This window comes from Vicia villosa, linkage group LG1 (assembly GCF_029867415.1).
Source record: "Vicia villosa cultivar HV-30 ecotype Madison, WI linkage group LG1, Vvil1.0, whole genome shotgun sequence".
In the NCBI taxonomy this organism is placed as follows: domain Eukaryota; kingdom Viridiplantae; phylum Streptophyta; class Magnoliopsida; order Fabales; family Fabaceae; genus Vicia; species Vicia villosa.
The window spans coordinates 142,374,772-142,390,102 of record NC_081180.1 but is presented as its reverse complement, the minus strand read 5'-3'; the positions used below and the strand labels follow the sequence as shown (position 1 = coordinate 142,390,102).

Here is a 15,331-nt window from a genome sequence, read left to right as displayed (position 1 = left end):
ATGTATCCAAACATAAATCAATTATGTTAAACTCAATTATGATAAAATCAATTATACCAAACTCAATTCTACTAGAATTAATTTTGTTCACCGCCAATCCAAACACAACCCTAATATATAAAGTTAGCACTCATGAGATTGAAAGTACATTTTCGAATCTCTACTTTTTATTATACTTACATATCTTAGATTCTATATTGACTTGCATATTTGAAAGCTAATCTTATGAGTCTATCCCACACTATGTTAGAGATCAACACCATCGATTAAGGAATCTCCATCACCGATCTACGTTAATTTTAATTTTAGCACATAACACAAAGCACCATATTGTTCACAAAAATAAAAACGTTATATTGAAAATTATGGGTTTGAACTCTATATTTTCTTCAACTTCCAATTTTCTTTAAGAGTAGGCATGACAAAATGGACCAATCCATTACACATGCCCATTTTACTGAACTAAGTAAAATTTTAGAACTACACCTTCTAATATATTCGTCTCACCCTATTCTATTTTATTTGAACTTTTATTGATGTAGAAATTAATTTAAATTTTTACAATATTTAAATTAAAATGATACAATATCCGTCTCACTCCATCATATTTTTTTTAGACGGAACAAAATTTTAAACTAACCCCTGCCTAAATCCGCCTCACCCCCACTCTATGGGTCGAACAAGGATCCAAAGACTAAAATTAGTACTACATTTAAAAATAAAAAACGAATATTTAAAAACATAATTACTATTTATGTACACAAGTTATGATGAACATTAATTAATTAATTATGAAAACGCATAGACACAAAGAGGGAAACTGAAAAGAAAGGAGACTTGTAATAAAATATCCCAAACAAAAAACACAAGGGCGTCCAAGTTCTCTTCATGTAAGAAACTGGGTCCCACCCTCTGTCTTTCTCACTTTCTCTCTCCTCTCTCTTCTCTCTCTCTAAATACAACTCACCCTTTTCTCCTCTCTCCCACGAAACAACGGCGCCTTCTCTCTCTCTCTCTCTCTCTCTCTCTCTCTCTCTCTCTCTCTCTCTCTCTCTCTCTCTCTCTCTCTCTCTCTCTCTCTCTCTCTCTCTCTCTCTCTCCTCTCTCTCTCTCTCTCTCTCTCTCTCTCTCTCTCTCTCTCTCTCTCTCTCTCTCTCTCTCTACGTGGTTTTTTCTCCCTCTGCCATTGGAAAAGAAAAAAAAAAACACAAACGCTAATTCCTCAAAACCTTAAAGATTCTCTCTCTGTTCCAAACCCACACCAACACTCCATTTTCCCTTCATCTACCTCACTCTGATTTTTCATCATCATTCTTTTGTTTGTTTCCTACCAAACTCAACCTCATGGAGCTATTTCCAACAAAGGGTCGCACCCGGTTTCGTGCCGCGGAATCTTTTCAACAGTAAAAATGCTTCCTTTTTTTTTTTTTTAATTCATCTGTTGGGATTTAGTGCCTCTTCATCTTCTTCTTTTCCAATGACTGCAAGGTGGGTGCACTCTTTTCATCTTTGTTGATTGTAAAGTAATGGACTTTTCTATTGGGGTGTTTTGATTTGATGCTGAAGAAAGTGAAAGTGGAGATTTTGTTAATGTGGTGTTCATATTTTTCATAATGCATTTTCAACAAACCTTTGTTAAGATCTGATGAAGCTGGAATTTCTTGTTGGCTTTAATTTCTCAGGTACTATTTATTTTTGGTCTGCATTACTGGATTTTGTTTTATTGTTTAATTTTCTTAGGTGGGGATTAAGGGATTATTATTATTATTATTATTATTATTATTATTATTATTATTATTATTATTAAACTTAGAATTTGTTGGACTTTGATTTTTTTAATATTGGTTTTTGGATTTGCTTTTCCTCAGGTTTAGTATATCTTGGATTTTCATGAATTTTTTTATTCTATGTTATGTTTGCTGATGGTGGTTAAGGTTATATCCTCTGCATCGGTTGGTACTGTCTTATTCATTGATTTTTTCCACTCTATACCCTAGGCCTATGTTGACTGAATCAAGGTTATCTTAAATTATAAGATTGGAATAGTTTAGGTCATGAAATATTAGATTTTTGTTTAGGATTTCATGTTGAATTTTTGGATCTTACTGAGTTTTCAATTTTGTTTTTCAACAGTTGACAGGGCAAGATTGGCAGAAATTGATTAGGACTTTTCTTGTTTTGTATAACATAGTTGTTATTCTGGGGTATGGCTATGGCCCAATAATTTATATATAGCCTTTATATGGATTGAAGAACCAGGCATCAGCAGCATATTGGATCAATGGTAAAAGCAATAGTATCTGTGCTGTTGATTTCCTCTATTGTTTTGTGTGTGTCTGCGACGGATAATGGATTTCCGAGATGTAATTGCGACGATGAGGCTAGTTTGTGGACTATTGAGAGCATTTTGGAGTGTCAAAGAGTTGGTGATTTCTTGATTGCTGTGGCCTACTTTTCGATCCCGATTGAGTTGCTTTATTTTGTCAGTTGCTCGAACGTCCCTTTCAAATGGGTCCTTGTTCAGTTCATTGCCTTCATCGTACTATGTGGGTTGACTCATTTGTTGAATGGTTGGACTTATGGTCCTCACACTTTTCAGCTTATGGTGGCACTGACTATCTTTAAGATTCTCACTGCGTTGGTGTCTTGTGCTACTGCGATAACACTTGTCACTTTGATTCCTTTACTTCTCAAAGTGAAGGTCAGGGAATTTATGCTCAAGAAAAAGACATGGGATCTTGGACGGGAGGTTGGTCTTATTATGAAGCAAAAGGAGGCTGCAGTGCACGTAAGAATGCTTACTCAAGAGATTCGTAAGTCACTCGATAGACATACGATTCTGTATACCACTTTGGTGGAGCTTTCGAAGACGCTAGGCTTGCAGAACTGTGCTGTGTGGATGCCTAATGAAGAAAAGACAGTGATGAATCTCACTCATGAATTGAACGGAAGGAATTTAAATATTTCTATACCGATTACTGATTTGGATGTTGTAAGAATTAAGGGAAGCAGTGTAGTGAATATTCTTAGTTCTGACTCAGCGCTTGCTGTTTCCAGTTGTGCAAATTCTGGTGATGCAGGACCGGTTGCTGCAATCCGAATGCCAATGTTACGGGTTTGTAATTTCAAAGGAGGAACACCTGAGCTAACTCAGGCGTGTTATGCAATACTGGTCTTGATTCTTCCCGCCGGAGAGCCTAGATCTTGGAGCAATCAGGAGCTGGAGATAATTAAGGTGGTTGCTGATCAAGTTGCTGTAGCTCTATCACATGCTGCAATTCTCGAAGAGTCTCAACTTATGAGAGAAAAGTTGGAGGAACGCAATCGAGCTTTGCAACAGGCGAGAAGGAACGCTATGATGGCAAGCCAGGCAAGAAACTCGTTTCAGAAAGTCATGAGCGATGGCATGAGGAGGCCTATGCACTCAATTTTAGGATTGCTTTCAATGATACAAGACGACAGTTTAAAGAATGAACAGAAACTTATTGTGGATGCAATGCTAAGGACGAGCAATGTGCTATCGAACTTGATAAATGATGCCATGGACAGCTCTGCAAAGGACGATGGAAGATTTCCTTTGGAAATAAGGTCTTTCGGGTTACATTCCATGATAAAAGAAGCAGCTTGCCTTGCCAAATGCATGTGTGTTTATAAGGGCTTGGGTTTTATCGTTGAGGTTGATAAGTCTTTACCAAACAATGTTATGGGTGATGAGAGGAGAGTTTTCCAGGTGATTTTGCATATGGTTGGGAATCTACTCGATTGCAACCATGGAGAAGGAGGGATCCTTGTATTCCGGGTTTCGGCAGATGCTGGAAGTCAAGGGAGGAATGAGAAAGGATGGACAACCTGGAGACCAAGCTCATCTAGTGGTGATGTAAATATTAGATTTGAGATAGGGATCACCACCGGTAGCGATTCCGAAGTTGGAAGCTCCGTTTCCTCTGGACCCGGTGGTAGGACATATACCAGTGATAGGTATGAGGGCAGATTGAGCTTTAGTATTTGCAAGAGGATTGTCCAGGTGAGTTACATAGTTTGTTATATACGCACTCATTGATGATAAGTGCATCATATTCATAACATTCATTTGCATCTTGTTTCTTGAGTCATGCGCATTTCTTCAGTATTAAAGCATAAATGTTTACACACAGTTTTCATTGCTTGTGCATAAATAACCGAATTTGGTTCTTTTGGTCAGAATTTTCATTATTTCTTACTCGTGTATCTTCCTTGAATACTGTGGAATATGTTTCAAAATCTGTATTAAGTTTTTATTGAAGCGACGTGTTTTTCTGACCTATGACCTGATTTATAATCCCATTTCCCATTACTATATACTACATAAGAGCAAATCCCGTCTTGTTGAATTGGAACGTTGTAGTTGTAGGTTTGTGTTGAGCGTGTTCTTGCCTTGATTTGATTATTTAATTTCTGTTTACTATGTTCATTGCAGTTGATGCAAGGGAACTTATGGTTGGTACCATACACTCATGGCATTCCTCAAAGCATGACACTTCTTCTCCGGTTTCAACTACGACCGTCCATTGCAATAGCCATCTCCGAACCCAGCGAATCATCAGAACGCACATACTCCAATTCAATGCTGAGAGGTCTGCAAGTTCTATTAGTCGACAACGACGATGTAAATAGAGCAGTCACACAAAAACTGCTTCAGAAACTCGGCTGTTCCGTCACTTCCGCTTCTACAGGATTCGAATGCCTCACTCTCATCGGCCCCGTCGGATCCTCCATCCAAGTCATTCTCTTGGATCTCCAAACACCTGACATAGACGGCTTCGAAGTCGCCGCAAGGATCCGGAAGTTCAAAAGCGGAAACAGACCCATAATTATCGCGTTAACAGCAAGCGCAGAAGAAGATCTCTGGGAAAGATGTATGCAGATTGGCGTCAACGGAGTAATCCGAAAACCGGTTTTGTTGCAAGGAATCGCAAGTGAACTCAGAAGAATCCTCATGCAGGGAAATATATAGTCTCATGAAAAATGAATGGTGCAAGTTAAAAAAAAAAACACCACAGCATCTAGTAATTAATTTAAACTTATATTTCAAGTCACATTCTTGTTCTTGTTAGAGAAATTATAGAACACAGTACTCTTTCGCACTTCCTTGCGCTACAATTTTCCAGAAACATCATCATACATAAGAAGAAGAAAAACATGTTACACAGATTAGTTTCTTTCTCTCAATGTGTTCATGTTGGTTGGTTTTTGCTCCATATTAAGATAATACTACTCTACTACATCCATATATAAAATCAGAATAATGTAAAAGAATAATGGTTTCTTACTTTGATAATATGATATATGCGACATGAGTCATTATTGTTTCATTATATAAAGTTATTATTCTACAAAAAAAAAAACAAATAATCAAAGTTTTGAATATCAGTTTGGTGCAGAAAAGGTGACAGAATAATAAAGTTAGTTTGAACGTTATTTGCACGCACTGAGAGAGAACGTTTAACAACTTTATAGTAACAGGAAAAATTTTATGCTTTTGTAAAGACGTAAGAATATTGAATTGTTGCAGGTAGATATGAAAAGTGGAAAGTGAAAATGGATTGAGAAATTGGAATGGGGAGAGAATTGTTAAGTTCATTGATGGTATGGGCCAGAGATCGTTGAAGTTGAAAGCATGCATGAACCTGGGCACGTACTTGAACATTTGTCTTTATCATGTGGACCCGTTTGAGTATTTTAATTTCCCCATATCCCAACACCATTCCAATTGCACAACTTGGTGGATTTTTTACTATTATATTGTTATTATTGTAGTATTATTTTATGCGTGTACGTATATTTTGAGGATTTTTTTTAACTTTAGCTTCTATTTTGGGTCATGGGATGGGTATTATATTAAGGAAAAAAACATGGTCATGCTTATTTTAATGAACCCAATTCATGATGGTGCATCTTGAATATATTATATGTTCTAGTAAAAAATAAAACCAGTTTCTTCTATTTTTAATTTGTATATTATTAATTACTGTAATGATAAATTTGTAAAGACCCACAAGGGGCGATAAAATGGCATCTTGATGTAGATGGGTTGGTTATGTGTGTAAAAAAAATTTGCGCGTGGAAAAATATTTTAATATTTATGTAATTTTTCCATTTTCTACAATTTCAATTATTTTTATTTCTTTTATTTATTTAATTCTATTTTAGATTAATGGCTCATTAGAGTCTTTTTGTTTTCTGTATTTAAAGATTTTTGGCGTGACCGTAAGAAGAACCGAGCTCTGAAGAAGAAGAACCTTACGTGGAACAGGTTGATCGTGGGAATCGATAGAACAACCATGACTATCGAGAAAAAGTTAATAATCCATTGTTCTACGAAACGATGAGAGTGAAGGAGTTTCTTGATTGGCAGATCGACGTCGACAAGTTCTTCGATGTTATGGGCGCCCTTGAGAACAAACCAGCTAAGATAGTGATAATCAGGCTTAAAAGTATTGTTGTTGTCAGATGGGAAAAACTTGTTGTTCAAAGGCAAAGGAAATGGCCCGTCAGAACTTAGTGAAAAATGAAACAAATGATGCTGGAGCGGTTTTTACTGGAGGATTATGAACAATTCCTTTATAAGATGTACTTCGAGTGTGTTCAGGAGAAGAGAACCGTGACTAAATAAACATCGAAGTTCCTGCATTTTTCTCAGCGCAATGAATTGGGAGAATTAGAGAGCTAGAAAGTGGCTCGATACATCGGTAAGGGATCCTTGCAGGAGAAGACGGGTTTACATATTGTATAGACCGTAGTTGAGACATTCTGCTTAGCTTTGAAGACAAAATTGATGGAGAAATCCCCTCAAAATTTCTCATCTTTTTGAAGGTACTAACCCCATAATAACTTTGAATTAACAGGTGACAAGGACAAGAGTGCAACCCCCTACGATTTCAACCATGGGAATAATGGGCTATCATCCATATCACCGTGCAGTAGGGTAAAGCACCAATCATAGGAAAAATAGTCCACTATCATCCAAAGACAACTGACAACACAAGAATTTGTTCAAAAGACATTGTTCTATCAAGAACAAAGTGTGTAATGGCAGCACAGAGATTCTGGTGTCATAGAAATTGGTAGATTATTGAAGTTGTCCATAAAACCCCATAAGAATCCATACACCCTCGGTTGGGTTAGCAAGGGCTCTCAAGTTCGAGTAACACTAGCCTGCAGAGTTCCTATCTCCATCGTAAGAAAAACTAAATGTCGAGTTGGTACCACATGCATATGCATCGAGTTGCATAGTTGAGTTGCATTACATAAATGAGTTGTATGCATTTTATCTGTGGTGTGTGATGTTGAGTGTTGGGTGTGAGAATGTATTGTGTAATATTGTAAGTGATTATTATTGCAGCGTGAAAAATTGAGATTAAGCTATTGATTAACTTAACTCGCGAATAAGCAAGAGTCGTCATCGATCTTTATTGTTTTCAAAGGAATGTGAAAAGAATAAAACCTACAGAAGTTTTAAAACAAAACTAATAAAACAAAAGAGAAAAGGGTATGAGATTTGGTTATACAAGGGGAAGGTATTAGCACCCCTCACATCCATGGTACTCCATGGGAATCTTTTGAAAATCCGTGTTTTAAGATTAAAGGGTTGAAGGTACAAAAAGATTGATGGAATGAGAAAATAATATGTTTTATTAGGCTCGATAAGACGTTGCATCTTGTGCCAATATACCCCTTATGTGCAATAGGGAAGTCAGAGCATTTGTAGTTATGCTTAAAAGGAACCGACGGAAATTTGTTGATTGATTTTAATGAAGAGATATGTTGTCTTATTTGAGTAGAAAGCACAATGTGCTCTCTACAATTATAAAAAAAATGACAATTTGTATCATCTTGAGTATGGAGAATTTATAGCTTGGACTAGGCCAACATAGCATATCTCAACATATTAGTGGAAAATGTCAGCACTTTGCCATGTTTGTAGAAGTAGGATGATTTGCAAGCACTTCTAAAACAAGATTAATATCTAATCTTGGAGTAAAGTTTTTAAAATGAAAAGCCAAGTGACAAAAGATTTAAATAAGGTTTTATGTTTTTTTAATGATTTTTGAAAGGATTTTTGATATGCTTAAGTGTTTTGAAGCATTTACTAAGAAAAATGTTTTCACAGTCACTTGACAAAGTTAAGATTTATTATAAAAAGTTGAAAGTTTGAAAACAAGAAGATTTTGAAAATTGAAGAAGATGGGCAAGAGATGAAGGGATTATCCTAAAGCATAAAGTTAAAGTTAAAGAAAAGAAAGATCTAACCAAACAAGAAGCAAGAATTTGACAATAAGTCAAAATGAGCATTCCCTTCCCTTTTCGATTTTGGCAACAAGATAAATAAGCAGATGAATAGCATAAACTCTAGATGAAAGCCAAGGTCTCAGATGAAATCAAAGTATTAGATGATTCTCATGACACAAATGAAATTCTCATGCATCAGATGAAAACTCAAAGTAACAATTAACAATCCATGCATTAGATAAAAACATAAAATAGACATATAAAACCCAAGGTACCAGATGAATATCCTAAGGTCTCAGCTAAACTCAGGCTTAGATGGATAGTCCAGATGAATCTTAGGTCTTAGATGAAAGTCCAAAGCAAATGACCTAACCTAAGTTCAAAAGTCTGAGGATATGTTTGGGAGTTTGGAGGGGAATGAAGGGGAGGACTTTGAAAAATAGGAAGGATTGGGGGAAAAGAATAGAAAGATTTTAGTTTGGAGAGTTTTGGAGGATTTGATTTTCTTTGTAACACCAAAAACCCCCTAAATTGAGGGAACTCAAAATTTGTATTAAAAGAGGGTTTTGAAGGGCTTAGACAAAATATTCAAATATAGTTTTTGTTGTTATAGTATTTCAAAAAGTAAATATACATTAATGATAAACATTATTTTATCATCCTAAACAAAATCTTTTTTTTCAAAAATTGTTAAAAATTTCTTTATATTTAAAAAAAAAAAAAAATCAATTTTCGAAGTCCTCCCTTCCCCTCCCCTCCAAACTCTCAAACATAGCCTAAATCTCCATAGAAAATGATAGTAACCATAGTCCAATTAATTAGAGAAATTTTTTTAGGGTTTTTCCTTTATTAATGTCTTGGTGAAAAGAAAAAAAAAAGTCCAAGGGGAAAAAGAAAAAAAAGACAAATAAATGGCAAAAGATAAATGACATAAAGATAAAATAATGTGAATGATAAAATGCTAAAAATAAATTGCATAAAATTAAATTGCAAGAATTTAAATGGCAAGAAATTAAATTACATTAAAGTAAAGTTAGTACAATTAATGATGTTGGTATAGTATTAATGATCCGATTCGTTACAAATTTAGCACTATGTTAAGCAATCGTAGATGTACTTATATAAAAGTAGCATCTATGAGGCCGGTCAATAATAATTTATGTACCATACTTGTTAACGAAATGATAAAGATCATTCTCCTAAAACAAGTAGCACAAGTAAAAACCAAAGAGGGATCAAGCACAAAGGAAATAAGATTGGTCCACTACTTCAATAATTCTTCATGATAACTTAGGACAAACTTATCATCAATCCAAAGTACCTCAAATGATCCAATGATCAATTGTAAGGTAGATTTGAAATGATGAAAGTTCATTAATCATCAATCCAAACTTCATGAACAATATGGACTTCTAATCATTCAATTGATAAAAATGAAAAAAGAAGAAGAAAGAGGTGAAGATGGATAGATAAACCAAATTGGATCAAGACATTGATCAAGTCATCATCAAGATCAATCACCTTTCTTAGTGGATTAAAGTTATAAACCCCATCAACACCCAAAGTCCATTGATATTGATGAGACTTGTGATCAAAGAGATCATGAACTAAGGCAACCAACAATTAAATAAAATAAAAATGCATTAATAAGAAATGAAATGCAATGAAAATGATTTTTATATGATTTTTAAATTGAAAATAAAAGGGAAAATACCAACGTATATTCAAAACATCAAATAAATGGAAAGTAAAATAATAGAAAAATCAAAGATTGTTTAAAATATTTTTAGAAATTTTTGGAGGAATTAAAAATGCATAAAACCATTTTAAAACCAATTAAAATTCATTAATAAAGTGAAAGTTAATGAAAAATAGTAAAATATAAAATAAAATTGTGAAAAATTAAAATAAGGTGCAAAATAATAAAAGATTTTTTTTTTTGAATTTTCTGGAGTAAATATGATTTAAAATGAATTTTATTAAAGAAATCAAAATAAAAGAAAATAAAACAAGTAAAATAAATTAAATCAAGAAAGAACGTAGGCCATTGGATCTTGATTCATTAATCTAGGTGGTACATCTGATGGATCAGGTGAAAGAGAGTACCATAGACTCTCTTTTAATAAACACGTGGATCCATTTTAAACAGGCCAATGAAATTAAAACAAATGGACGCACATGATTGGCTAGAAGGTTTAAAACAAACTCGGGTAGCCAAACTCTCTCTGGTCATCTTCTCCGGTGAACCTGTCAGTAGGGTTTGGAAAATTGTTTCGTTAGATCATGAAACTATCAATATTCTGACAGTTTTATTGAGACGAACAAAACTTTGTGCTCCATTTCCATTTATTGGAACTAAGCATGGAGAATTTTAAAAAAAAAACTTAGTGAAATTGCAAGAACAAAAAACAAAATTAAATGATGAAAACAAATGACCAATGCAATGTAAGTTAGGGGAAAGCATCAGTGAACATCAAGAAACATTATGGTATCTTGTTTGAGCAAAAATAGAGCCTTTAACTACCTTGTCCAAGTGGTGGTCAAGGATGATGATATGAGCACTTGGTTGGAGAGTTTGAGAAGGTCTTAGGGCTTGGGAATTGCTGCAAAAGCTTCAGAGAGTGACGATGAAGCTATTAGAATCAAGAAATTGGACTGAAATTGAATAAAAAGTGGAATATGATCTGAGAATTTTAGAGGGAAGTTTTGAGCTCGAGCAAAGGTTTGAGGGGCTATTCAAGCTTGAAATTCAAAGCAGAAGTGACCTTTATTTATAACTGAAGAGAATGGATCCTCATATGTGTGAATTGGATGCTAAATCGTGCCAAACCATGTGCACCAAAAGTGTGACCAATCTTGGATGGAAGGTAAGCAAAACACAGCTCCTCCCTTGCAATTATGTGTCATTTTTATCGTGAGACATCATTAAGCATCACCATGTAACAAACACGTGCATAACTTGGCTTGAAAGAGAATACTTTGATGATTGAAAATTTTGATTCATGTTCAAAAATCAGCTTCATGGAGGCAACTTTCAACCATCATGAAATCTTGTACACTTGACCTTTATTGCTCATTCTTTTTGCAAAATGCTCACATCATAACAAAGAGTACAATGCGACAAGAAAGTATTGATTTGGATGTTTGAGAAAAAAAGTAATGACAATGTGAAGTTGGTACCATGACCTGAAATTATGAGTCCAAATAATTCTAAGTGCAAAATGACCTATAATGTCCTTAAACTTTTCACGGCTTTCTAAACATAATTGGCTTTTGATCCTTGAAAAAAACTTGTAAAAGGCATCAAATGTGATATTATGCAAAAATAAGCACCCAAAAAAGTTAAAAAATGAGAGAGTTATGATCCTTGGAAGTTAGGCAAATATCACTTGAATTATAGGTCAAATTTCACTAACTCCACAAATGACCTCTAACGTTTCCAAGCTTTTTATGATCTTCCCAACACAATTGGCTCTTGACTTGTAAAGAGAAGTTGTAGAGAATGACAAGAAGAGTCATTTTCCCAAAGGAGCACTAAAAATGTTGAAAAATGAGTAAGTTGTGATAACTTGAACTTAAAATATTGACTTTTCGGTCAAACCATTTTGATGCATTTATGCACATATGAACCTTTCATGACGGATTCTTGATTAAACTTGCAATTCATGGTACATTTATGCCCACATGAACCTTTCATGATGGATTCTTGATTAAACTTTGATTGAATATTGTAAAAGCTTGAGGTTACTTGATGATGACGACATAGAAATAAACACATGAACCTTTAATTTTTCTTGAGAAATAAGTAACCAACCTTTGGACAATTTTTGATCAATTGATGTTGAATAATTCTTGAGAAGTATATGACCGAAGATTAAATATCAATACTTGATAAACAAGTCTTTGAGAATTAATGTTGACCATGTTTGATCTTTGAGGGTCCAGAAACCCTAATTTAGAAACTTTTGCTTGATGTTCTCGATTCAAACCATATCTTTGCAAAATAAACAAAAGAAACAAGTATTGCTTTTGATATTTTGGTTAAGGTTAGCGATATATATATATATATATATATATATATATATATATATAGAGAGAGAGAGAGAGAGAGAGAGAGAGAGAGGACAACCAAGTTTGTGATCTTAATGTGATGCATAATGCAAAATGATATGGGATCTTAGGGGTAAAAATCAGGGTATGAAAAATATCTATGAAATGTGTATATGTGTTAATATCTTACCTTGTAGTATATGTATGTTATTATTGATTTTGATTTTGATTTTTCACCCCTTCTGTTTGAATGTTACATTTACACGGGTATCATGCAGATACTCAAGAGTAGAGACGCTGCTGTGAGTGGAAGTTAGCTCCTGGAGCTATCTCTTTTAGTTATTTAGTTTAGCTTTAGTTATGCTCTGATATGTAAAATTGGGGAACAAATTATTTATTTTATGTTGAGATTTTTTAAGAGACAATGTATGCTCTCGTATTTGCTTTATGTTTTAGTGTGATAGCAATTGGAGAGGACTCCCGAGTCCGTGCTTTTAATTTTTTTATGAAAACTATAATGAGATTTTAAATTGGAATATTTTAATTTTGATTCCATTGCGAAGATATCAGATAAGTTGAATATTGTGTATACCTCCCAAGTACATATCAGATGTGTTGGATGTCGTGCATACATCATAATTGCAATTTTATGCATTAAAATATTTTGTTGCAACCCGTGTTACGGAGCATGTCATGTTTGATTGTGTGTGACACCCTAAGTGATTTGGTTTATTTAATTAAATTATTTGATAATTATGCGTTGGGGAAATATGGTGTTACAACAAAAGTACTTGTAAAAGACACCAATGATAACTCAACTAGTGAAGATAGTAAAGCCACAACCGAATTCTCTTCTCAATAGTCTATATATTTTTTTCTTGCTAATTTCTTCTTATATAGCAGCTTTGACCCGCCTTACACAAAAGTGACCAGAGAAAATTCATTGTGATTGTTTTGTTAGAACATAGTTTGGTTCTAATCATATCTTAGTGTTTTGATGATAATAATTAAATAAATTTTGTATAAGTAAATGTGGTACTCTAATTATATGTTTCTTATTTCAGAATAAATTCTAACTCAAGTACCATTAGAACTTGGACTTTATGTAAAGATCACGCTGAAGTTCTAATGCATGAAGATTTCTAAATGCACCAACCGTTGTAGACAAATTCTGATAGAAGTTATATTCACAAAGTCAAGGCAGAAGTTTGTGAAGAAAAAGAAAATCAAAATACAAAGTTATGATACAAGATAAAATACCGTTAGAGACATAATGATTAAAAGACGGCTGAGGCATTTATGAGGAAAAAATATTGAGAAGCATGCAAAGCTCAATTAACCAACACGACACGTAACATTTATTGCGGAACAACTTATGAGGAAGCAACGATCAACACTTTCCAAAGGCTATAAATAGAAGATCAATTTGAAAAAGAAAAAAAACAATTCACTTACAAGAGCTGCTCACGAAAAATCTTATGCTGAAAGAAAATATTTTGTTCATATCATTTTATTAAGATTCATATTCATTGTACTTAAACTTAGTGAAAATCACAGTTGTGATAAAAGCTTATTAGAAGCAATCCGAAACACTATTGTTAGAAGTTCTTACTTGTAATTGTTCCTTGAGAGACCAGTTCGTTCAGATTTCTCAAGAGGGCTAGGACTAATTAGTCTTAGAGGTGTTAGTCACTAGTAGTTGGCTTGTGCTTTGTATTATTAGTCACACCAGTTGGTTGTGCATTTGTAATCAATTTGGTTATAGTGGATTAAGTCCTCGTTGAGAGAGGGAAATCACCTTGGCAGGTGGACTGGAGTAGTTTGAGTTCAAACGAACCAGGATAAAAAAATCGTGTGATTTTTTTTAAAGAAAGAAAACCCCTTATTCAACACCCCCTTCTAAGTGTTTTCATAACCTTCAATTGGCATCAGAGCTCTTGGTCCTGGGTGCAAACACTTAACAGTATCAGTAAAAGATCCAGAAGGAAAACACTATGGCAAATGAGCAAAACAACAGATCCCCTGTGTTTGATGGAGAAAATTTTGAGTATGGAAAGATAAACTGGAAAATTTATTTCTAGGATAAGATGCTGAACTATGGGACATTGTGTTAGGTGGTTACACACATCTTGTAGATGCTGGTAAAAAGATTGATAGGAAAAACATGAGTGATAAACAAAAGAAAGAGTTCAAAAATCATCACAAGGCTAGAACTATCTTGCTGAATGCTATCTCACATGTAGAATATGAAAAAAATCACCAACAGAGATACTGCACATGATATGTTTGAGTCTCTCAAAATGACTCATGAAGGAAATGCTCAAGTTAAAGAGACTAAAGCTCTGGCCCTCATCCATAAGTACGAGGCATTTAGAATGGAAGAAGATGAGTCCATTGAAACCATGTTCTCAAGATTTCAAACTCTGACTACTGGCTTGAGAGTTTGAACAAAGGATACACCAGAGCAGATCATGCCAAGAAGACAATAAGAAGTTTACCCAGAAGATGGGGACCAATGGTTACTGCGTTCAAAGTTGCAAAGAATCTAGATGATGTATCTCTTGAAGAACTTATCAGTGCATTGAGAAGCCACGAGTTAGAACTTGATGAAAATGAGCCTCAAAAGAAAGGTAAGTCTGTTGCCCTTAAATCTATTAGAAAATTTTATAACTAACGCTTTTCAGGCTGAAGAAGAAAGCTCTAGTGACTCTGCATCAGAAGAATAAGATGAGTTATCTCTTCTCTCTAGAAGAGTAAATCAATTATGGAAGCATAAACAAAGGAAATTCAGAAACTACATGAGACCAGAAAATAAAGCAGAATCTTCTGGACATAAGAAGCCTAGCAGAAAAAGCATTGTCTGCTATGAATGTAAAGAACCAGGACACTTTAAGAATGATTGTCCCAAGCTGCAGAGAGAAAGGCCAAAGAAAAAATTTGAAAAGAAGAAAAGTCTGATGGCCACATGGGATGATTCAGAATCTTCTGAAGGTGAATCTGACCTAGAAGATGA

At 34.3% G+C, this 15,331-nt stretch overlaps 1 protein-coding gene across 4 annotated transcripts; it reads left to right on the top strand.

The window, feature by feature from the left end:
• Positions 1-1,119: 1,119 nt before the first annotated feature.
• LOC131644351 (ethylene receptor 2-like) lies at positions 1,120-5,237 on the top strand. Of its 4 annotated transcripts, none has more exons than XM_058914833.1 (4): positions 1,120-1,403; positions 1,489-1,682; positions 2,134-4,024; positions 4,457-5,237. In XM_058914833.1, exons 3-4 carry the CDS (start codon positions 2,282-2,284, stop codon positions 4,991-4,993), a joined length of 2,280 nt encoding a protein of 759 aa, XP_058770816.1. In that variant the 5' UTR covers positions 1,120-1,403; positions 1,489-1,682; positions 2,134-2,281; the 3' UTR covers positions 4,994-5,237. The 4 variants fall into 4 exon arrangements, with proteins under 4 accessions (XP_058770816.1, XP_058770815.1, XP_058770814.1 ...); XM_058914832.1 differs by adding an exon at positions 1,869-1,952 and having other exon boundaries at positions 1,120-1,682; XM_058914831.1 differs by adding an exon at positions 1,869-1,956 and having other exon boundaries at positions 1,120-1,682.
• Positions 5,238-15,331: the final 10,094 nt, after the last annotated feature.